The 24614-nt window shown below is 51.1% G+C and overlaps 1 protein-coding gene across 1 annotated transcript; it reads right to left on the minus strand.

Annotated features, from left to right (window-relative positions):
• Window positions 1-7395: 7395 nt before the first annotated feature.
• On the minus strand, window positions 7396-20535 carry LOC147110221 (uncharacterized). Its single transcript, XM_086004127.1, has 3 exons — window positions 20353-20535; window positions 10067-10423; window positions 7396-8126 (listed from the first exon to the last, which is right to left on the minus strand). The coding sequence occupies exons 1-3, from the start codon at window positions 20402-20404 to the stop codon at window positions 7705-7707; spliced, it is 831 nt and encodes a 276-aa protein (XP_085860253.1). The 5' UTR covers window positions 20405-20535; the 3' UTR covers window positions 7396-7704.
• Window positions 20536-24614: the final 4079 nt, after the last annotated feature.

Below are 24614 nucleotides of genomic sequence, written 5' to 3' on the forward strand. Positions count from 1 at the left end.
GGGGTGTGTGCTGGGGGGCGGTGGGGTGTGTGCTGGGGGGGTGGGGTGTGTGCGGGGGGTGTGTGCTGGGGGGTGTGTGCTGGGGGTGGGGTGGGGTGTGTGCTGGGGGGTGGGGTGTGTACTGGGGGGGTGTGCTGGGGGGGAGGTGTGCTGGGGGTGGGGTGGGGTGTGTGCTGGGGTGGGGGGGTGTGTGCTGGGGTGGGGGGTGTGTGCTGGGGGGTGGGGGGGTGTGTGCTGAGGGTGGGGTGGGGTGTGTGCTGGGGTTGGGGTGTGGTGTGTGCTGGGGGGTGGGGTGTCTGCTGGGGGGGTGTGCTGGGGTGGGGTGGGGTGGTCTGCAGAGATGGCTAATAATGGAAGTCCTTATGCTTACACTAAATATTGCAACTTTCATATGCATCATCGAAAATTTACAGTCATGTTTAATTTGAACTGCATTCTCTTTCTGATCAAATGCTCCACTTTACAGATTGTAGCAGTGAAGGATGAAATAAGGCTCGTGCTTAAAGCTTATCTCCGGGGTTTCTGCCAGTTTTGACGTGTGTTTTTACAGACTGACTTTGGATGAAAACTTGTTGGAAACAAATGAGATTTTCCCCACTCTTCCCTAGTAGAATAGTGTGTCATTGTGGAAGGATTTGTCGGCGGCGGATTATGAGTCTGACGGGCCGCCACGTGTCTATTCTTTCCATGGCCGTAAACATCTTTATTCCAGTCGATGAGGCCGGAGAGTCTTATGGGTCTGACGCCCACACCCAGCAGAAAAGAGTATTCGGCTGGAATCAACCTAGAATTGTGAGCCAGATCTCAAATTTCCACTCTCCAGTATTGTTGGAAACTGGGCTGGAAACCGACTCCTTTGGGCTCAGAGGCCACAATGCTACCAGTAAGTCAAGGCTCACTCGGGCAAACTGGTGCCAAGCCATTGGTAGTTAAAAAAAAGCATAAGATTATAGTGTTTATTTCTAACCTCCACTTCACCCCTGCTCCGGCCTCTAGGGGGCGCGCTATTGTTGAATTTCCCTCCTTTTCTGCACACTTCATTTCTAACACAAACTTCCTTCAGGACGGTACGTGAATGCAAATCTTGGTTGAATGCAAATCATGTTAGACTTTTCACCCATCTTTCCCCAGGTGTAATTGACTGCCAGATGGTAACAAACAATCTCCAGATTACTACCAGTGCCACGTGCTAGTGAGTACAGATATAGGAAGATAGAGCAGATGAATGCGTGGCTGGAGAGATGGTGTCAGAGGGGGGGCTTTAGATTCCTGAGGAATTGGAACCGTTTCTGGGGGAGGTGGGACCTCTACAAGCCAGACAGGTAGAACCTCAACGGGAAAGGGCCCAATGTCCTCGCGGGGGATTTTGCTAGTGCTGTTGGGGAGGGTTTAAACTAGCTTGGCAGGGGGATGGGAACCTGAGGGTACAAGCAGAAGGGAGAAAAGCTAAGCTGGAAATAGATGATAGGGGTTCAGGTGAAGGGGTATTTAGGAAGGCAAATAGAAAGGAGAAGGCAATAGTGCAGGGCAACGACAGGGGTAACGATAACCAGAATGCATCAGGAAGGGGCAGAGCGTACATGCGTAAGAGTGCACTAGAAAATAGAGTCAGAGTAAGGAAAAATGATAAGATAAAATTAAAGGCTCTTTATCTCAATGCATGCAGCATTCATAACAAGATAGATGAGTTGACGGTACAAATAGAAATAAATGGGTATGATCTGATAGCCATTACAGAGATGTGGTTGCAAGGTGACCAAGGCTGGGAACTGAATATTCAGGGGTATTTAACATTTCGGAAGGACAGGCAGAAAGGAAAAGGAGGTGGGGTAGCTCTGTTAATAAAGGATGAGATCACTGCAGTGGTGAGGAATTATATTGGCTCAGAAGCTCAACATGTAGAGTCAGTTTGGGTGGAGGTAAGAAATATCAAGGGTAAGAAGTCATTGGTGGGAGTAGTCTATAGGCCCCCTAACAGTAGCTATACTGTAGGGCAGAGTATAAATCAAGAAATAATGGGGGCTTGTAAGAAAGGTACTGAAATAATCATGGGTGATTTTAATCATCATATAGATTGGACAAATCAAATTGGCAAGGATAGCCTTGAGGATGAGTTCATAGAATGTATTCGGGATGGTTTCTTAGAGCAATACGTTGAGGAACCAACCAGGGAGAAGGTGATTTTAGATCTGGTAATGTGTAATGAGACAGGATTAATTAATGATCTCATAGTGAAGGATCCCCTAGGAAAGAGTGATCATCGCATGGTAGAATTTCAAATTCAGTTTGAAGGTGAGAAACTTGGGACTGAAACAAGTGTTCTCAAGTTAAATAAAGGCAATTACAATGGTATGAGGACAGAGTTGGCTAAAGTGGACTGGGAAAATTGATTAAAGAGTAAGACGGTAGATCAGCAGTGGCAGACATTTAACGAGATATTTCATAAATCACAGCAAAGGTGTATTCCAGTGAGAAAGAAAGACTCCACAAGAAGGATGTACTAACCATGGCTAACTAAGGGAGTTAAGGATGGTATCAAATTGAAAGAAAAGGCATACATTGGCCCAGAAATTTGAGTCGGGGGCTTGCCGCGCGTGTAAGCCCCCGATCTGCACTTACTCGACGCGCCGGCCATTGAGCTTCAGGGACGCCTGGAATTGCTGTTTTAAAATGTTGACTCCCGGGCAGCGTCTGACGTCACGCCGCCCAGGAGTGCAGCCAGCGCGAAGCCTGTAGCGCGCTGTGCAACTGAGACACGCCCCTTGAGGTCTCAGTTTAACAGGACACGCCCCCAATGTTTCTGCCAAGCTGCTAAGCATTTTTACATGCAAAGCAGCAGTTTAAATAGGTTTTTGGAAGTTTTTTGAAGCTTTTGGTAACTTTTATAAACTTTTAAAAACGTTTACATTATTTTGAAGAATCTGAAGTAGTTTTAAACAGAATTAAAGCAATTTAAAGACTTTTAAAAGCCCTAAAAGAATTTTTTTAATTCCATTTATTTATTTAGCAATGTCGTCGTCATACGTGTCTTCACAGTGTTCCCTTTGGGGAACTGTATGAAGTGGTGGAAGGATTTATGGCCATGATTAACGCTCATTCCGTGACCGTAACCATCTTTGAACCAGCCATTAGGGCGGTTAGTCCTATGGCGGGAGGGTTTTACGGGCTCCCACACGCTATACAAGGAGGGGGGGCCACCCACACCCACGGACGCAAATATCCCACTGGATGTCAACCCAGAATTTAGAGCCGGAGCTCTGACTCCACTTGCCGGGACTGTCTGGAGCGGGGTTCGAAACCCGACCCTGATCTGGCCCAGCGGCGGGGATCCTACAGCTATGCCAAAGGCCCAATCCAATTAGCAACGTGAAATGGCTGGAATGAGCACAATTCACGGCATTAAAAGAACTCACAATTGAACTGATGATGACCTCAGCAATCTCCTCAAGGAGGTGGAGGCGCAGCGCCTGCTCATCATTGGTAATGAGAAGTCAAAGGCGCCGCAAAAAGGGCAGATGATAGCTTGGTCTTTCAAGTGGCAGCATAGGGCTCCAGTCACGGGGAGGGAAAAGGCGCAGGAAACGTATGGGTGTCACCTTTTGTGCGGAGTGGGCCTTTTGCGTAGCAGTAAGCATCCCCGCCGCTGGGCCAGAAGGAGTAGGGTTTCGAACCCCACTCCAGACAGTCCCGGCAAGTGGAGTCGGAGCTCCAACTATAAATTCTGGGTGGACATCCAGCGGGATACTTGCGTCCGTGGGTGTGGGTGGCCCCCCCCCCCTCAGATGGGCTGTGGGAGCTAACTAAGGGAGTTAAGGATGGTATCAAATTGAAAGAAAAGGCATACAATGTTGCGAAGATTAGTGGTAGGCCAGAGGCTAAAAAAAATTAAGTGGGAGAAGTTAGAATACGAGATTAAACTACCAAATAATATAAAAACAGATTGTAAGAGCTTCTACAGGTATATAAAAAGGAATAGAGTAGCTAAAGTAAACGTTGGTCCTTTCGAGGAGGAGACTGGGGAATTAATAATGGGAAATAGAGAAGTGGCAGAGACTTTAAACAATTATTTAGGCTCGGTCTTCACGGTAGAAGACACTAAAAACATCCCAATAAGAATAGATAATCAAGGGGCTATAGAGAGAGAGGAACCTAAACAATCTCTATCACTAGAGAAAAAGTACTAGGCAAACTAATGGTGCTAATGGTCGACAAGTCCCCTGGACCTGATGGCCTGCATCCTAGGGTCTTAAAGAAGTGGCTGCAGAGATAGTGAATGCGTTGGTTGTAATCTATCAAAATTCCCTGGACTCTGGAGAGGTCCCAGCGGATTGGAAAACTGCAAATGTAATGCCCCTATTCAAGAAAGGAGGGAGACAGAAAGCAGGAAACTATAGGCCAGTTAGCCTAACTTCTGTCATTGGGAAAATGCTGGAATCCATTATTAAGGAGCTAATAGCAGGACATTTAGAAAATCATAAGACAATCAAGAAAAGTCAGCATAGTTTTATGAAAGGGAAATCGTGTTTGACAAATTTGCTAGAGTTCTTTGAGGATGTAAAAAACAGGGTGGATAAAGGGGAACCAGTAGATGTAGTGTATTTGGATTTCCAGAAGGCATTTGATAAGGTGCCACATAAAAGGTTACTGCACAAGATAAGAGTGCACAGGTTGGGGATAATATATTAGCAGGGTTAGGGGATTGGCTAACTAACAGAAAACAGAGAGTCGGGATAAATGGGTCATTTTCCAGTTGGCAATCAGTAACTAGTGGGGTGCCACAGGGATCAGTGCTGGGGCCTCAACTATTTACAATCTACATTAATGACTTGGATGAAGAGGCCGAGTGTACTGTAGCCAAATTTACTGATGGTACAAAGATAGGTGGGTGAGCAAGTCTTGAGGAGGACACAAGGAGTCTGGAAAGGGGTATAGAGAGGTTAAGTGAGTGGGCAAACATTTGGCAGATGGAGTATAATGTGGGAAAATGTGAGGTTATCCACTTTGGAAGGAAGAATGAAAAAGCAAATTATTATTTAAATGGAGCGAGACTACAAAATGCTGCGGTACAGCGGGATCTGAGGGTCCTAGTACATGAAACACAAAGTTAGCATGCAGGTACAGCAGGTAATTAGGAAGGCTAATGGAGTGTTGGCCTTTATTGCAAGGGGTATGGAGTATAAAAAGGTTGAGGGAAGGTTGATGTAACTTCACAGGGCGCTAGTGAGACTGCACCTGGAGTACTGCGTACAGTTTTGGTCTCCATATTTAAGGAAGGATATACTTGCACTGGAGGTTCATGAGGTTGATTCCTGGGATGAAGGGGTTGACGTATGATGAAAGGTTGAGCAGGCTGGGCCTATACTCATTGGAGTTTAGAAGAATGAGAAGTGATCTTATTGAAACATATAAGATTCTGAGGGGGATTGACAGTGCGGATGCTGAGAGGATGTTTCCCCTAGTGGGGGTATCTAGAACTAGGGGAGCACAGTTTCAGAATAAGGGGTCGCCCATTTAAGACGGAGATGAGGAGGAATTTCTTCTCTCAGAGGGTCGTGAATCTTTGGAATTCTCGACCCTGGAGAGCTGTGGAGGCGGAGTCACTGAACATATTCAAGGCGGAGATTGACAGACATTTGAACTACAAGGGAGTCGAGGGGTACGGGGAGCGGGCGGGAAAGTGGTGTTGAGGCCAAGATTGGATCAGCCAAGATCTTATTGAATGGCGGAGCAGGCTCGAGGGGCTGATTGGCCGACTCCTGCTCCTGTTTCTTATGTAAACAAACAGTAACCGTGGAGTTCATGAGATTAAAGTTTCACCTGATGTTGCTGTCAGTGGATTATCTGTAACGAGAGAAGTAGGTGCAGTTCCTACAGAAAATGACAACAAATTAACATAAATAAAAGAATTTGATCAAAATAGATACTGAGGCTGAAAATTATCGATGAAGGTCGTTGCAAAAACGACCCCAATGGTTGACTCATGTCCTTCAGGGAGGGACCTGGGCTACAGGGGACTCCCGTCCCACACTACTTGGCTCAATCTTACTGCCCTGAAGCAACCACGGATGGACAATAAACACGGTCTTACCAACATCATTTGCAGCTTAAGAACAAACTGAACAATTAGGTGTTTCTGGAGGTAGTGATTGGGGTTCAATGCATGTGAAGATTTGGTAGGAAATTTCCAATAGGTTCTGGATAGATTTTGAAATGTGCTTAGGGTTATACTAACACTGAAAAAGTTTCAACATAAAACAGCCATGTTAAAGTACGGGTGGAAAACTCATTAATTGTCATTACCCTGTCCAATAATATCACGGAGATGTTTCGACCTGCTCAAACGGCAATTAAAGTACTGGACATAGCAATGTTTTACAAAGAAGGTAAATGTCATTGGGATAAACATGACACATTCACTCCCTGCTTTCAAATACCTGCTTGGAGCGAAGTTCAGCAAGATTATGTATGGACAGGGATCTCCCCAAGTATAAGTCAGGTACTGTCAGTGTGTAAATGGATTCTGTAGAAACAGTCTCCCACCCACTGCTACTTTACACAGAGCATTTGGGTTTATTGCTAACAGATTTGGAACATTGCACAATACCCGCAATCAACTGTTGCCCATTTGTTGAAAGGATCCATAATTCTGGTACAAATTTCACCGTATTTACAGCTCACCGACCCCCGCCTCACACATACATACCAACATTGAATGGTTTACAATGTCTCATCTCCTGATTCATTCCTGCAGTTACTAGACTTTGGTCGGAGCGTTCCCACCTCTGAGTCAGAAGTGGTATGGGATTGAACAATGCGAGAGGATCACTAGTTTGACATCCAGTAGGATACACGGGTCCGGTGGGTGTGAGTGACCTCCATTAGGAAGCCCATAAGAGTTCGCCCTCTGGAACGAACCTCCCTATTGGCTGGTGTAAGGATGGTTACAGCCATGGAAGGAATGTTCAGGTGATGGCCTATCAGACTGTTAATCTGCCTGCGAATCCTTCCACTGCTGCACACTGTTCTCCAAGGGAAGTGTATGAAGGTACAAAAACCCACATTCACCATGTGCTGCTGCACTGTCAATCTTCAGGATGCAACATTCTATTGAGAATAACATCAAATCCTCATAGAAAAAAAATCTAATGTCAATGGGAGTCAGGTGTAACACTCTACTGAGTGAGTTTTGGATGACACACAGGAAGATGGCAGCTGGTGTCGAGGCCAATCATCACAGCGTTAGGACTTCACATCTGGGGTAACTCAGGCAGGCATCCTTGGCCCAACCACCATCCAGATGTTCTGTCAGTAACATTTTCTCTGTCATAAGATAGGGAGTGGGGTTATTCGCTGACCATTCTGCCGTGGCCAGCTCCTTTCACACTTAAAGCAGGACAATGGCTGGTACGATTGATACCACAGGAGTGCCTGTTGACGACCATCTCAAGCAACAGAAAGACCACCGCCTCCCCATGACCTTCAGCAGTGCTGCAACTTCCGAACCAACTAATAGAATCCTGGCCAGAAGCTTAAACAGAGCACTCTGGATCCAGGAGGACAGCAGAGGCTGGTTACTGTGCGGTGATTTGGATCACCTCCTGACTGTTTGAAGCCTTTTCACTGCCTTCATTGCTCAAGTCGAGAGTTCAATGAAAGACTCACCAGCTGACCGGCTGTGTGCAGTCACAACAGCACTCGGGCAGCTCAGCACCAAGCAGGACAGAGCAGCCTGCCAACTCCACTTTCTACAAGTGATACTGGCGAGATATTGACATCAATCATGCGGGCAAATGGAAGTTTTGTTTGAGATGCGGGCCAACCTGATATCTCCAAGAGACGACTATAAGAGCAAATCTTTCCACTCTTCAATCTTACAGTATATGTGTAGCATCCCGCATCAGGGAGTTGAAAATTATTGATGATTAAACTTATGAAATCGAACTTGTGCCGCTTGTCTTTATGAATCAGCGCATTGTTCAGTTTCCACAGGATTTCAATCCCTTTCCAAGTTACTCGGGTATTTTCAATGCTCCAATCGACACTGTTGAAATAGGACAGCCTGGGCATCTCACAGGTCAGATTTACGGAGCTTCCCAGGGGAATCGGGCCGGCTGGGATCACAGACACTGTGGGAAGAGGATAACTGGTTAAACTGACAAAAGACACCATAGATTAAATTATGGCCTAGAACTACATTCGCGGCCGAATACTTGCGCACAGGGTCAGGCGCATATGCTGCACACGTCATGTCACATAGTCCCAGGCACCACCTTAAATTCCTGCTTGAAACTCATTAAAATGATACACGTGCCGCCAGCCCTTCCCTCGCTGTGCAGTGGCATTTTTCCTGTTTCGGGTTAGGTCCGGAAATCGGGTGTGTCTCCCGACCCTTAACGGGAGACAGCAACTCTTAAAGGGGAGGTGCACTTTGTCTACAGACAGCGGGAAACGTTGTCAGAGGGATAACGTTGCTGCAAAAGATCCAATTAGGGCCCCAAGTTGCTTCATTGTCACGTTGGTGGCATTAATGCAGACAGTGGACGGGAGGGGGGACATCCTGTTCCCGAAACACCTCCACCGCCAGTGAGGAGAGCAAGGCAAGGAACGTTCATCCCAGCACATGGCTGCCACACTGAAAGACGTTCAATGACCTCAGGAGAGTTGTCAAGGTAGCGATACTGCTCTTTCTCCCTGCTCACAGCTCTACCACTAACAAGATCATTATTCAAAATACTCACAATTACAACCACCCCGCTTCCCTTCATTCTCCGCAAATCAATGCAGCAAACCACTTTGGCTCCTTCTCCTCAAACTCACCACTATTACACAGTGCAGAATCACTATTCTATCAAGAAAGGCATAGCCTCAAAACAGGCAGGCCTATCGGGCCTTGGGCCTCATTAATGTCAGACCAATGTGCTGCAGGCACATGCTGGGCGTCCAGAGGCAGCTCGCCGGTGAAGACCAGGTTCAGGAATCACTGCCTTGGTCGGGCTTCAGGGGTCGGTGCCTGGGTCGGGGATGAGACTGGGGTCTCGGGTCGGAGCTGGGGACGGGATTCAGCGTTCGGTGAACATGGCCTGTTTCAAGTGTCAGAGATTGGGGCCGGACTCGAGAATCGGGGATGGGGGCATGTGTCGGGGATCGGGTTCACAGCCATGGTTGGGGGTTGATGATAGATGTCTGAGCCAGGGATCAGGGATTGAGCCGAGTCAGGGTTCAGGGCCTGGATCAGGATTTGCGGGGTTCAATGTTGGGGTCCCGGGATAAGCAGGTCGTGTTTGGAGCAACGTGGAGGGGGTGTTGGGAGGTGCAATGGGGCCCTTTAATATGTGATCTTACATTAGTTTGCTTCTTTGTAGCAGGCAATTCCTAGAGCTGGTTTCCAAGAGTGCATCTGGAGAGGGGCCTGGCCGCCTCATGATAAACCAATCTTACAGAATTGGCCTCAAATTAGCAAATGCAAAGAGCCTAACGCCTGTTTCAGGCATTGGCAAAGGATGCCCCTCGCCTGTTCTCACCCAATATGTCAGGAGGCGCACTTTCAGTCGCAAATGTACACATTTCCTGCCCGCCATATTGGGACCTTACTAGTCCGAGCCTGTGGGCTGGAAATTCATTTTAACCGACAGTGTAGAACGTGTGGTCATGTATTGTCCGCCTGTTACACCCGCCGCCCGATATTCAGCTCCACTGAAGTCAGTTTCTACCTCAATGAGATTTGAGCAGAAGTGCTGAGGGAATTTTCCGGAAATGGATCTGATCTTTACCGGTTGAAACTTTACTGCGGGATTTCCCATAGTTTTCACAATAAAGATAAATAAATTGCTGAGAATTTACATTTACTGAACAAGAAAGTGTTTTCGAGGCCTACAATAACCTGCCCAGCAAGAAAGCAACACTGTTTTAATGCTGCGTTTTTCCACATCACAAATTGTCAAGATGTTGGCATTTAAAGGCACGGAATTTAATGGAGCAGTGGCGGATATACGGAAAATGGTGAAACAGTTTGTGTGAGACTATCATACACATATAACTACAGCAGAAACTGCTTTCAGTAACTCACCATTAATCACTATGAGGCGGATTAACATCTTCTTCTCCTTGTGTCCAGAATACAGCAAACAGTCGTAATTTCCGGCATCTTCCATTGTCGCCGTGAACAAGAGAGAATAATTCCCCGTCCTGAAACCCTCAGTCTCAGCCAGTGTTATATGTGGGAACCGCGGGGAGCTGCACTCAGTGTTGTTCTTATCAATTGCACAAAGTGCCATCCCTTTGTCTCCTGAGGCAGGTTGAAATGTCCACTGAATCGCATCAATTTGAGTCGGAGACCGGGAGAAACAAGGCAGCAAAACCGGGCTGGACCCGTTCGAAAGAACCAGTTCCGGAATATCTCCATCATCTCCATCCCCCGTGGTACCTGCACAGGGAGCAAAGTGTGATATTAAACCGGACTGTATGAGATTGGATAAATATCCACCGTTACCCACAAACTCTGTTCCCTGGGCACCAACACCATCCCTCTCCCTGGTCACTGCCCGATAAATATCCACCTTTACCCACAAACTCTGTTCCCTGGGCACCAACACCATCCCTCTCCCTGGCCACTGCCCGATAAATATCCACCTTTACCCACAAACTCTGTTCCCTGGGCACCAACAACATCCCTCTCCCTGGTCACTGCCCGATAAATATCCACCTTTACCCACAAACTCTGTTCCCTGGGCACCAACACCATCCCTCTCCCTGGCCACTGCCCGATAAATATCCACCTTTACCCACAAACTCTGTTCCCTGGGCACCAACACCATCCCTCTCCCTGGCCACTGCCCGATAAATATCCACCTTTACCCACAAACTCTGTTCCCAGGGCACCAACACCATCCCTCTCCTTGGCCACTGCCCGATAAATATCCACCTTTACCCACAAACTCTGTTCCCTGGGCACCAACACCATCCCTCTCCCTGGCCACTGCCCGATAAATATCCACCTTTACCCACAAACTCTGTTCCCTGGGCACCAACACCATCCCTCTCCCTGGCCACTGCCCGATAAATATCCACCTTTACCCACAAACTCTGTTCCCTGGGCACCAACACCATCCCTCTCCCTGGCCACTGCCCAACAAATATCCACCTTTACCCACAAACTCTGTTCCCTGGGCACCAACACCATCCCTCTCCCTGGCCACTGCCTGATAAATATCCACCTTTACCCACAAACTCTGTTCCCTGGGCACCAACACCATCCCTCTCCTTGGCCACTGCCCAACAAATATCCACCTTTACCCACAAACTCTGTTCTCTGGGCACCAACACCATCCCTCTCCCTGGCCACTGCCCGATAAACCTCCACCTTTACCCACAAACTCTGTTCCCTGGGCACCAACACCATCCCTCTCCCTGGCCACTGCCCGATAAACCTCCACCTTTACCCACAATCTCTGTTCCCTGGGCACCAACACCATCCCTCTCCCTGGCCACTGCCCGATAAATATCCACCTTTACCCACAAACTCTGTTCCCTGGGCACCAACACCATCCCTCTCCTTGGCCACTGCCTGATAAATATCCACCTTTACCCACAAACTCTGTTCCCTGGGCACCAACACCATCCCTCTCCCTGGCCACTGCCCGATAAATATCCACCTTTACCCACAAACTCTGTTCCCTGGGCACCAACACCATCCCTCTCCCTGGCCACTGCCCGATAAATATCCACCTTTACCCACAAACTCTGTTCCCTGGGCACCAACACCATCCCTCTCCCTGGCCACTGCCTGATAAATATCCACCTTTACCCACAAACTCTGTTCCCTGGGCACCAACACCATCCCTCTCCTTGGCCACTGCCCGAGTCTGAAGCTGACTTTTCACAACCTTTGCGTCCTATTGGACCCTGAGCTGAGTTTCCCGCCCCATATTCTCACCATCGCCAAGGCCGCCAACACCCACCTCTGTAACGTTACTCGACTCCGCCCTGCCTCACCTCACCTGCTGCTGAAACCGTCAGCCAGGCCTTTGTTACCTCCAAACCCATTTATTCCACTTCTCCCCCGGCCGACCTCTAACTCGCAGAAAACTGAATATGTTATCGTAGAGGCACTCAGCTCATCGATGTGACATTACTGTGTCCAATAATTAAACCGAGCCTTTACACCAATAAAAAAACAAGGAGAAAAAGGGATCAATGTTCAGTTAAAATAGTGGATGCATTAACGCCAAACAAACAGGTAAACGTGACGGTGTTAAACTTGACGCAATAATTTCCTGCTTTCAAATTTCCCGCTGCTTTCCCAGCCCCGGCCCTGCCTTCCAGAGGGGCCTTTGTTTTGTTGCTCTCACATATTTGGAGCAATGCGCCGCCCCGTCGGTGAAGTGCTGCCCTTTTGATGGAAGGAGCCAAATTCCCGGGCAAATTTTGACTTGTTTGCACCGCCCCTCCCCCCGCCACTATCCCCCCGCCACCACACCCCCTCCCCACACTCGCATCGAGCGGATCCCAGTGTCTCCTCATCCAGTTTATTTCCTTAGTCGTTGCTCATTCAACCATCTGTTACACTTTGTGCTTCACTGCGAGCCTTTCAGATGCAGAGAGCTGTGTCCTGTGTGGTCAGAGGAGGCGGAACTAAGGGGCTGACAGTCGCTTGGTGTCAGCTCCCCTCCCCCAGCCCTGGCCACTATGTTACCCCGATGCTATCTTACAATTAATGTTGATGTGTTATCACATAATGCGATTCCACTCGCATGAGAATAGCGGGTCTTGGCTCGAACCAGGAAGCAGGACTATTGGCTGAAAATGTTACATTGTTGAGATACCGCGGCAAACGTGGGAGTCGAGACCAGAGTTGGTGGAACACAACTGCTTTAATTCACATCATGGCAAAGAGAGAGCTTGAAAAGCCCGCGCAACCACTTAAATACTCCCCAGACAGGAAGTGCTCCAGGCAGCCTGTCCCTGCGGGAAACAAGTTGCCGGAGGAAAGGGCCCCCGGCTGGGGGCGGCTGCTGCCGGCAGTGTGCCTGCGTAAACTGTCCGTGCCGCCGTGAGCGGATTATGTCCAATGGTGGCGTGTCGCCACAGAGCTCCATCCAGAATCCGCTTAGGAGGAGTGGACGAGTCGTGACGGTGGTCTAATGGTTCTGCCGGAGCGGCTCTGAGTGGTCACCGGTCTAGTTGGTGGGGCCGGGCGGTTCGCCGCCGGCTGTGCTGGCTTGCTGGCGGGACGGCCTCTAATTGGAGGTCGGGCCACGGGGACCTGTTCCCCTGGTTCTGTGTGTGCTGGTTTGAGTCGGTCGATGGAGACTGTTTCGACCCTGTCGCCGAGTCGCAGCTTGAAAACCTTGTCTCCGGTTTGTAGTACCTCGTACGGTCCATCGTACGGGGGTCGCAGGGGTCCGCGGTGCGCGTCGTGTCGCACGAAGACGAAGCGTGCCTGCTGTAAGTTTGGCGGGACGTGAGGTGCGAGTTCGCCGTGTCGGTTGACCGGAAGTGGGGCGAACTGTTGAGCGGAAGAGAAAGAGTTGATCCGCTGCTATTCGGCCGACCAAGGTGTGGTAGCCTCCGGGAGGAATTCGCCTGGTATGCGCAGCGGTTGTCCGTAGACTAACTCCGCTGCTGAGGACTGGAGGTCTTCCTTGACCGCGGTGCATAGGCCTAGTAGCACCCACGGTAGTCGGTCAGTCCAGGTACTGTCCTGCAGGCCGGCGCGGAGTGAGGCCTTGAGTGACCTGTGGAAGCGTTCACACAGCCCGTTGGCCTGCGGGTGGTACGCCGTGGTTCGGTGGAGCGTCACCCCGAGGTTGCGTGCTGTGGCCGTCCAGAGTTCGGAGGTGAACTGGGCGCCTCTGTCGGAGGTTATGTCGGCCGGTACGCCGAACCTCGCGACCCAGGTGTTAACGAACGCCCTGGCGATGTCGGCTGTGGTGGTGGAGGTCAGCGGCACTGCCTCAGGCCAGCGTGTGCAGCGGTCGACCATCGTGCGGAGATAATTTCGGCCTTGCGATGGCGGCAGAGGACCGACGATGTTGACGTGTACGTGGTCGAAGCGGCGGCTGGGTACCTCGAAGTCTCCCAGGGGTGCTTTTGTGTGCAGCTGTGCCTTAGCCCATTGGCAGGCGAGGCAGGTGTTGGCCCAAGTCTGAACATCTTTGCTGAGGCCACGCCAGACAAAGCGCTGGGAGAGGAGTTTGACAGATGCGCGGGAACCCGGATGGGAGAGCCCGTGGAGCGCGTCGAAGATGCGGCGGCGCCAGGTTGCAGGGATGACCGGCCTGGGTTGGCCGAGTGAGACGTCGCAAGTGACTGCCGTGGCTTCGGGCCCGTGCGCGACCTTGGCTAGGCGTAGCCCTGGCAGGCTGGTAGCCGCCGAGAGGAGGTCTGGGTCCGTGAGCTGGGCCGCTGCTAGTTGCGCGTAGTCGACTGCTAGGTGATTCGCGCAGATGGCGGGACGGGAAAGGCAGTTGGCGACAATGTTGTCTCTACCGGAGACGTGCTGGATGTCCGTGGTAAACTCGGACACGGCCGCGAGCTGGCGTTGCTGCCTAGCAGACCAGGGTTGGTGTGCTTGGCCATCGCGTATGTGAGCGGCTTGTGGTCCACGTACGTGGTAAAGGGGCGGCCCTCCAGGAGGAACCTGAAATGGCGGACCGACAGGTGGAGCGCGAGGAGCTCGCGGTCGAAAGTAGAGTATTTGACCTCCGGGGGGCGCAGTTGGCGGCTGTAGAAGGCAAGTGGCTGCCACGCGCCATTGACCCACTGCTTGAACACGGCTCCGACCGCATGGTCGGAGGCGTCGGTGGTGAGCGCGACCCGGGCATCGGCCCTCGGGTGCGCGAGCAGGGTGGCGTCGGCGAGCGCGTTTTTGGTGGCGTCGAAGGTGGCTGACGTGTCAGTGGTCCAGGCTATGGCCATCTTGCCGGATTTACCTCGGAGGGAGTCGTATAGGGGCTTCATGAGGGCTGCAGCTCTGGGGATGAACCTGTTGTAGAAGTTCACCATCCCGAGGAACTCCTGGAGGCCCTTGATGGTTTTGGGGCGGGGGAATTGCTGGATGGCCTGCACCTTGTCGGGCAGGGGGACGGCCCCAGCAGGGTTGATGTGGTGGCCGAGAAAATCGATCTCGGCTAGGCCGAATTGGCACTTCGCCGGGCTGAGGATGAGCCCGTGTTGGGCTAGGCGCCCGAACAGGATGCGAAGGTGTTCGAGGTGTTCCTGTTTGGTGGAGCTGGCCACGAGAATGTCGTCTAGATAGATGAATAGGAAGTTCAGGTCCCGGAGGACTGAGTCCATAAGGCGCTGGAAAGCCTGGGCTGCATTCTTGAGGCCGAAGGGCATCCTCAGGAACTTGAACAGGCCGAATGGGGTGATGACGGCCGTTTTGGGGATGTCCGCGGGGTGTACGGGGACTTGGTGGTAACCGCGCACCAGGTCGACCTTGGAAAAGACGGTTCGTCCGGCCAGTCGGGCCGAGAAGTCCTGGATGTGCAGCATCGGGTATCGGTCGGGGGTGGTGGCGCCGTTGAGGCGGCGGTAGTCCCCGCAGGGGCGCCAGCCTCCGCCGGGCTTGGGGGCGATGTGGAGGGGCAAGGCCCAAGGGCTGCTGGAGCGGCGGATGATGCCGAGTTGCTCCATGGTGGTGAACTCGGCCCGCGCGATTTCCAGCTTGGCCGGGTTGAGTCTGCGGGCGTGGGCAGAGACCGGGGGGCCGGTGGTGGGGATATAGTGCTCCACACCATGTTTGGCGGCTTTGGCCGAAAAGGTCGGGTTAGTGAGGGCGGGAAACTCGGCTAGAAGTGCCGAGTAGTCGTCCGTGGCACTGGCGAGGCAGTAGGTCGTCAGGCCGGCCGAACGGGCCGGGGTGAATGCGCCAGGGATGGGGGCCATAGTGTTGATGTCGATGAGGCGGTGCCTCGGAATGTCGACAAGGAGGCCGTGGGCGCGTAGGAAGTTGGCGCCGATGAGTGGGCAGAGGACCTTGGCTGTGAGGAACTCCCAGTGGTAGCGGCGGCCTGTGAGGTCGAGCGTGACCATGCGGGTGCCGTATGTGCGGATGTCAGAGCCATTGGCTGCGGCCAGCGTGATACCCCGTGCGCCGCGTTGGATTTCGAGGGCGGAGGCGGGGGTGATGCTGTGCTGGGCTCCTGTGTCGCACAGGAATCGGCGGTTGGTGCTGTCGTCGGTGACGTACAGTAGGGGCCCCTTTTGCCCCGCGGCCATCGTGGGGGCCGGTGCGGGGGGGGGGTTTGAAAGTGCACGGTGGCTTGCAGCGTTGGGCCCTAGTGCCAAAACGGGTGTGGTAGTAGCAGTGACCCAGAGTGGAAGGGTGGTCGGGCCTAGTGGGCCGGGGAGACCGCGTGGTCATTGCCGTGAGGTCGGGCGCGACGTCGCGGGCGGTCTGCGCGGAGAGCAGCCGGTCGGCCTTTTCAGCTATCTCATTCAGGTCCGTGGAGCCAGACTCCACAATGAGCGGGTGGATGCTGGCGGGGAGCTGCCGAATGAAAAGCGTGCGAAAGAGGGCGCCGGAGTTTTTGTCGTCCGAGAGGGACAGCATGTGGGAAAGCAGGTCCGACAGTGAAGCATCACCAAGGCCTGGGAGGTCGAGGAGTTGGCAGTTGCGCTGGTAAGAGGGCGCCTGAAATTTTTTAAGAAGCGCTGCCTTCAGATGTTTGTACTTGCCTTCCACTGGTGGATCCTGCAGCGCTGCCCAAACCTTGGGGACTGTGGCGTAGGTGAGCGAGGCGACGAGGTAGTCGTACTTCGTGGCGTCGACTGTGATGCTTCTCAGCCGGAATCTGGACTCGGCTTGAATGAACCAGGCCTCGGCCAGGTTCTCCCAAAAGTCCGGTAGTTTAACCGTGACTGCGTTTGTATCCGCCATGCTAGCTTAGGATTCGTCCTGAGCATCGGGGTCACCAGTGTTGAGATATCGCGGCAAACGTGGGAGTCGAGACCAGAGTTGGTGGAACACAACTGCTTTAATTCACATCATGGCAAAGAGAGAGCTTGAAAAGCCCGCGCAACCACTTAAATACTCCCCAGACAGGAAGTGCTCCCGGCAGCCTGTCCCTGCGGGAAACAAGTTGCCGGAGGAAAGGGCCCCCGGCTGGGGGCGGCTGCTGCCGGCAGTGCGCTTGCGTAAACTGTCCGTGCTGCCGCGAGCGGATTATGTCCAATGGTGGCGTGTTGCCACAACATAGAATTACATAGAATGTACAGCAGAGAAACAGGCCATTTGGCCCAACCAGACCATGCCAGCGGTTATACTTCACTTGAGCCTTCTCCCATCCTTCCTCATCTAAGTGTATCAGCATAACCCTCTATTCCGTTCTCCCTCATATTCTTATCTAGCCTCCCCTTAAATTCATCTAGACTCAATCACTCCCTGCGGTAGCGAGTTCCACATGCTCACCACTCTCTGGGTAAAGAAGTTACTTCCTTAAATCCATCTCGACGCCATTTTTCCCTTTTTTCAGTAAATATTGCGGAGCCTCACGGACTAAGATCGCTTTGCACAATGTGCAGCCTTGTCCAACGTGAGCTGAAACTTTTCAGATCATTCTATCTATGTCAATATTTAAATTATAAATTGCCCCCGCATTTCACTGAACGGAGCCCGGAACCACAGCGACCCGATACAGCGATTGCACACTGAAGACAGCAGTATCACAGGAGCTCTGAAACTGTGTCTTAACATAAGAACATAAGAAATAGGAGCAGGAGCCGGCCATTTGGCCCCTAAAGCCTGCTCCGCAATTTAATGAGATCATGGCTGATCTGATCTTGGGCTCAGCTCCACTTCCCTGCCCGCTCCCCATAACCCTTCACTCCCTTATTGTTCAAAAATCTGTCTCTCTCCACCTTGAATATATTCAATGGCCCAGCCTCCACAGCTCTCTGGGGCAGAGAATTCCACAGATTCACGACCCTCTGAGAGAAGAAATACCTCCTCACCTCAGTTTTAAATGGGTGACCCCTTATTCTGAAACTATGCCCCCTAGTTCTAGATTCCCCCATGAGGGGAAACATCTTCTCTGCATCTACCTTGTCGAGCCCCCTCAGTATCTTATATGTTTCAATAAGATCACTTCTCATTCTTCTAAACTCCAATGAGTATAGGCCCAGCCTAACTGGTCTACAGTTTCCTGCTTTCTGTCTCCCACCCTTCTTAAATAGGGACGTCACATTTGCGGTTTTCCAATCCGCTGGGACCTCTCCAGAATCCAGGGAATTTTGGTAGATTGCAACCAAAGCATCCACTTTCTCTGCAGCCACTTCTTTTAAGACCCTAGGATGTAGGCCGTCAGGTCCAGGGGACTTGTCCACCTTTAGTCCCATTATTTTACCGAGTACTTTTTCATTAGTGATAATGATTGTTTTAAGTTCCCCCTCTCTATAGCCCCTTGATTATGTGTTATTGGGATGGTTTTAGTGTCTTCTACCGTGAAGACTGATGCAAAATATTTGTTCAAAGTCTCTGCCATTTCCCTGTTCCCCATTATTAATTCCCCAGTCTCATCCTCTAAGGAACCAACATTTACTTTAGCTATTCTCTTCCTTTTTATATACCTGTAGAAGCTCTTACTATCTGTTTATATTTTTTTGCTAGTTTACTCTCATAATCCAGCTTCTCTCTCTTTATTACTTTTTTAGTCATCCTTTGCTGTTTTTTAAAAATGTCCCAATCCTCTGGCCTTCCCCTAATCTCGGCAACATTGTATGCCTTTGTTTTCAATTTGACACCATCCTTTACTTCCTTAGTTAGCCACAAGTGGTTCTCCCTTCTCTTAAAGTCTTTCCTTCTCACTGGAACATATTTTTGTTGAGAGTTATGAAATATCTCCTTAAATGTCTACCATTGCTTATCAACCATCTTACCCTTTAATCTATTTTCCCAGTCCACTTTAGCCAGTTCTGCCCTCATGCCATTGTAATTGCCTTTATTTAAGATCAGGACACTGGTTTGAGACCCAACTTTCTCACCCTCCAATTGAATTTGAAATTCAACCATGCTATGATCACTCTTTCCTAAAGGATCCTTTACTATGAGATAATTTATTAATCCTGTCTCATTACACAGTACCAGATCTAAGATAGGCTGCTCCCTGGTTGGTTCCACAACGTATTGTTCTAGGAAACCATCTCGGATACACTCTATGAACTCTTCCTTGAGGCTGCCTTGGCCAATTTGATTTGTCCAATCAATAGGAAGGTTAAAATCGCCCATGATTGTTGCTGTACCTTTCTTACAAGCCTCCATTATTTCTTGATTTATACTCTGTCCAACAGTATAGCTGCTGTTAGGGGGCCTATAGATTAGGCCCACCAGTGACTTCTTTCCCTTATTATTTCTTATCTCCACCCAAACTGATTCTACATCTTGCTCTTCTGAGCCACTTTCATTTCTCACTACTGCACTGATCTCATCCTTTATTAACAGAGCCACCCACCTCCTTTTCCCTTCTGTCTATCCATCCGAAATGTCAAATACCCCTGAATATTCAGTTCCCAGCCTTGGTCACCTTGCAACCACGTCTCTGTAATGGCAATCAGGTTATACCCATGTATATCTATTTGTGCCATCAACTCATCTATCTGGTTACGAATGCTGTGCATTCAGATAAAGAGCTTTTAATTTTGTCTTTTTATTATTTTCCTGTGCTTTGACCCCACTTTCTGATGCACTCTTATGTTTATACGTTCTGTCCCTTCCTGTCACACTCTGGCCACCATTACCCCATCAATACCCCGCTCTATTGCCTTCTCCTTTCTCTTTGAATTTTTTAATTCCCGCTCACCTGATCCCCCCCCCCAGTATTTAGTTTAAAGCCCTCTCTACAGTCTTGTCTTTTGTCGAATACTGTTGCTCATTCTCGTGTTTCAACAGCAGACGATCACCCAGCGGGAGCAAGTGAATCTAACATGGAGACTGATGGCCATTTCTGGGCATAATTTACGGTAGTTTGAATTGCTGATCCATTATTAACGATGGTGTTGTTTTAGTAAACTTAGCGAATAAGGAAAATGGCGGGGTCATGAACTGTTTGTGCCTCGCGCTGTTTCAAATGCCGCTTCTACACAGATCCTCAATCTTATCAAACAAGTGATATCGTCAGTCATTGTTACATTCAAAATAACTTTGTGATTAATTTGATAATTCTTGCTACACGTTTGCCAATACCGCACGGAATATAAGCAAAGTCCACTTTGAAATGCAGCTACCGTTTGGAGACCACAACACGGAGGCATTAGACCGATGGGGACAGATATATCTACACAAGCAACAGTGCTGGAGACTATGATTGTCAATACTCGACTGAAAATAAAATTGAATGTGATTATAGATCATACCTGGATTTAGAACGGCCAGTAGAAGGGAGACCTCGAGAACGGAACACCTCATACTTGCTGCTGTTGAGTCTGAACTGGACAGAGAGAAATGACCGAACGTGTTAGTTAGCGAAGCAAGAGGAAGTTCTCGTTTCCTTCTGTTAAAAATATTTATCAGGCTCGGTCACGTGATTATTGGTTAGAATTTCCTCAGTCACTAACTTCAATCGTTAGATTCAACATCAAGACTTGGCTTCACCATCAATAGGGGTAGACAACATTCACGGTGCTTAATTCCTAGATTATCACCGTCTCGAACAAGAATAAGCCCAGCGACCATCCCGGGCCCTCAACAGCACCAACATTGTCGAATGACCCAACAGCATCTTGAAAGACAACATTGCGGAGAAGCTTAACTGTATCAAGTGTAACAACACAGTGACTAAAGAGCAGGGCAGAGGCTGGGTACTCTGCAAGGATTGACTCACCACTTTCCCCCTCAATGTCTCTCCACCATTTACAAAGTTCTCTTCAGGAGCATGGTGTATACTTCCCACTCACTTGAATAGGTGCAGCCTAGACAGCCCACACAATGTTCAAAACAATGAAGCACCATGTTTTTTCGGTCTGCACCCGTGCCACTGGATTCAGTGGCCCCACCACATGCATACTGCACCTTGAAAGGGGAAAGGTAAAGAATAAAGTTCGTGTAGAGTAGAGTTGAATGACGGGGGCTCGGTTCTATACAGACAATGGTCAAGGAGAGCAGGGTGCAACTATAGGAGGGGCGGTACTGAGGGAGTGCCGCACTGTCGGAGGGGCAGTACTGAGTGAGCGACGTACAGTCGGAGGGGCACTATTGAGGGAGCATCGCACTGTCGGAGGGGCAGTACTGAGGGAGTGCCGCACTGTCGGAGGGGCAGTACTGAGGGAGCGCCGCACTGTCAGAGGGGCAGTAATGAGGGAACGTCGCACTGTCAGAGGTGTCATCTTTCAGATGAGAGGTTAAACCCGAGGCCCCATCTGCCCTCTCAGGTGGATATAAAAGATCCCGCAGCCACTATTTCAAAGAGGAGCAGGGCAGTTCTCCCCGCTGTCCTAAGGCCAATATTTATCCCTCAACCAACATCTGGTGATGATCACATTTCTGTTTGTGGGAGCTTGCTGTGCACAAAATGGCTGCCGGGTTTCCTACATTACAACAGTGACTACACTTCAAAAAAAAGTATTCATTGGCTGTAAGGAGCTGTGGGACGTCCTGAGGTAGTGAAAGGCGCTATAGAAATGCAAGTCTTTCTTTCTTCAATCAAAGGCTCACTCGGGGCGAGTTGGATCAGTGACTTGCTGTGCAGCAGATTGAAAGTTCCCGGTCTGTGCGGAGCCGCCTGATTGGTCAGTAGCCTGGAGCCCAGGGTTGCAGGACTGGTGGGGTGGGGGGTCGGGGAGTGAGCTCTGTACAAAAACCACTCACAACTGGGTATTTAGAACAAGAGTGGGAAGAGAAGAGCCGAAAGGGCGTTTGTAAATCTGATGCCAAGGTGTCCATTTAATCCAGCGGGCTGATCCACCATGTGGGCCATCGCAACCGGTGCAGCATGTGTGTCCATTCGCACACGGGCGGGCCTTTCAAACCATGCCGGGAGGGAGGAGGGGGGTGGAAAGGGGTGAGGGGAGGACAAAGGAGGTCACTGGATCGCAGTCGGGATCAGGATGCCCGGTCGACGCTCCCGTCTCACACAGCCCAGGGAGGGCCCCAGTCAAACTGCAGCGTCGCCAAGGCGCTTTGCGATGGGCAGCGCGGTGAGATCGCGGGCGTGGCGGAGTGACGCTCGCGACGCAGGCCGACCCCGAAGACCCCGCAGCCCCCCCTCTCCACCAGCTGGAAAGCAAGGGCCGATCAGTCAAACCCGCAGGCTCCTTCCCAGCACAGACAGAGGCCAGTCGGCCCCTCCAGCCTGCCCTCCTTCTGTACGCGAGCAATCCCCAAACCCATCCCACTGCCCCACTCTCTCCATTGACAAATATTGATCCCAAATTCCCCCTTTCACAGAAGCCATGGTCTCGGCCTCAACCTCCTCCCCATGGCTTCAGTGAGGTGGAGGATTGGAGAAGCTGGGATTGTTCTTCGAGCAGAGAAGGTTTAGGGCAGATTTAACAGAATCATAGAATGATACAGCGCAGGAGGAGGCCATTCGGCCCATCGTGCCTGTGCTGGCTCTTTGGACCCACTCCCCTGCCCTTTCCCAGAGCCCGGAAAATGTTTCCTTTTCAAGTATTTATCCAATTCCCTTTTGAAAGTTATTATTGAATCTGCTTCCACCGGCCTTTCGGGCAGCACATTCCAGATCACAACAACTCGCTGTGTAAAAAAAATTAATCTCATCTCCCCTCTGGTTCTTTAACCAATCACCTTCAATCTGTGTCCTCTGGTTACCGACCCTTCTACCACTGGACACAGTTTCTCCTCATTTACTCTCAAAACCATTTATGATTTTGAACACAATCTTCCCCTTAACCTTCTCTGCTCTAAGGAGAAGAATCCCAGCTCCTCCAGTCTCTGCACATAACTGAAGTCCCTCATCCCTGGAACCATTCTCCTAAAGAGCGGCGTTCAAAATCATGAGGGGTTTTGATCGAGTAAATGAGGAGCAGTACTGAGGGAGTGCTGCACTGTCGGAGGGCAGCACTGAGGGAGCGCCACACTGTCGGAGGGGCAGCACTGAGGGAGCGCCGCACTGTCGGAGGGGCAGCACTGAGGGAGCGCCGCACTGTCGGAGGGGCAGCACTGAGGGAGCGCCGCACTGTCGGAGGGGCAGCACTGAGGGAGCGCCGCACTGTCGGAGGGGCAGCACTGAGGGCGTGCTGCACTGTCGGAGGGCAGTACTGAGGGAGCGCCGCACTGTCGGAGGGGCAGCACTGAGGGAGCGCCGCACTGTCAGAGGGGCAGCACTGAGGGAGCGCCGCACTGTCAGAGGGGCAGCACTGAGGGGGCGCTGAACTTCATAGGTGCTGTCTTTCGGATGAGACTTTAAACCGAGGCCCCATCTGCCCTCTCAGGTGAACGTAGAAGACTCTGCAGCCTCTATTGGAACAAGAGCAGGGGAAGTTATCCCAGGTGTCCTGGGCCAATATTTACCCCTCAACCAATAATCACTAAAAACAAATGGTCTGGTCTTATTTTTAATCCATTCATGGGATGTGGCCGTCGCTGGTAAGGCCAGCATTTATTGCCCTTCCCTAACTGCCCTTGGGAAGGTGGTGGTGAGCCGCCTTCTTGAACCGCTGCAGTCCGTGTGGTGAAGGTACTCCCACAGTGCTGTTAGGTAGGGAGTTCCAGGAGTTTGACCCAGCGACGATGAATAAACGGCGATATATCTCCAAGTCAGGATGGTGTGTGACTTGGAGGGGAAACTTGGAGGTGGTGGTGTTCCCAACATATTGCTGTTTGTGGGAGCTTGCTGTGCGCAAATTGGCTGCTCTGTTACCTACATTACAACAGTGACCACACTTGAAAAAGTACATCATTTGCTGTGAAGAGCTTTGGGATGTCCCGAGGATGTGAAAGTCGCTATATAATTGCGAATCTCTTTGTTGTCTATGGAACAATAGCGTCCCATCCCTGGTCAGTCCCTGGACACTCCTGCAGGGATCCTCCAGGACACTCCTGCACTGAGCCCTGGGTGCGTCTCTGTTCCGGGACCTGGTTCCTTTGTTTGCTGCGATGCTTCGATCAGGCACAGGATGAGATTCCTTCTTTGATCCCTTTCGATGTCCTTTAGGTGACTATCCCTCCCTCCCCTCTCTCCCTCCCCTCCCCTCTCTCTCTCCCTCCCCTCTCTCCCTCCCTCCCCTCTCCCTCCCTCCCCTCCCCTCTCTCCCTCCCTCCCCTCCCCTCTCTCCCTCCCCTCCCCTCTCTCCCTCCCTCCCCTCCCCTGTCTCCCTCTCTCCCCCCACCCCTCCCCCACTCCCCCGCTCCCCCACTCCCCTGCTCCCCCACTCCCCTCTGTCCCTCTCTCCGGCCCCTCCCCCTGCCTAGCGAGCCCCGCGTTGCCAGGGCAATTTTGGGGCGCGAGGGCAATTTTGGGGCATTTGGTCTCCCTGCCCCTGTGTGTCCCCCCTCTCCCTGTCATGTCCTCTCCCTGTCCTATCCCTCCCTCCCTCCTCTCCCTCCCCTCTCTCCCTCCCCTCCCCTGTCTCCCTCTCCTCCCCCACTCCCCTCTGTCCCTCTCTCCGGCCCCTCCCCCTGCCTAGCGCCTGAGGTCCGGTGCCGTTGCTGAGGTCCC

This window comes from Somniosus microcephalus, chromosome 12 (assembly GCF_052327205.1).
Source record: "Somniosus microcephalus isolate GS21.2 chromosome 12, FLI_Smic_1.0, whole genome shotgun sequence".
NCBI lineage: Eukaryota > Metazoa > Chordata > Chondrichthyes > Squaliformes > Somniosidae > Somniosus > Somniosus microcephalus.

Coding starts and splice junctions, on each gene's coding strand:
- LOC147110221 (XM_086004127.1), bottom strand. CDS start 20,404: ATGAGGTGTTCCGTTCTCGAGGTCTCCCTTCTACTGGCCGTTCTAAAT. Junction 10,424..20,352: donor ACTGGCCGTTCTAAATCCAG/GTATGATCTATA, acceptor CTCCCTGTGCAG/GTACCACGGGGGATGGAGAT. Junction 8,127..10,066: donor CCGCCTCATAGTGATTAATG/GTGAGTTACTGA, acceptor CTCTTCCCACAG/TGTCTGTGATCCCAGCCGGC.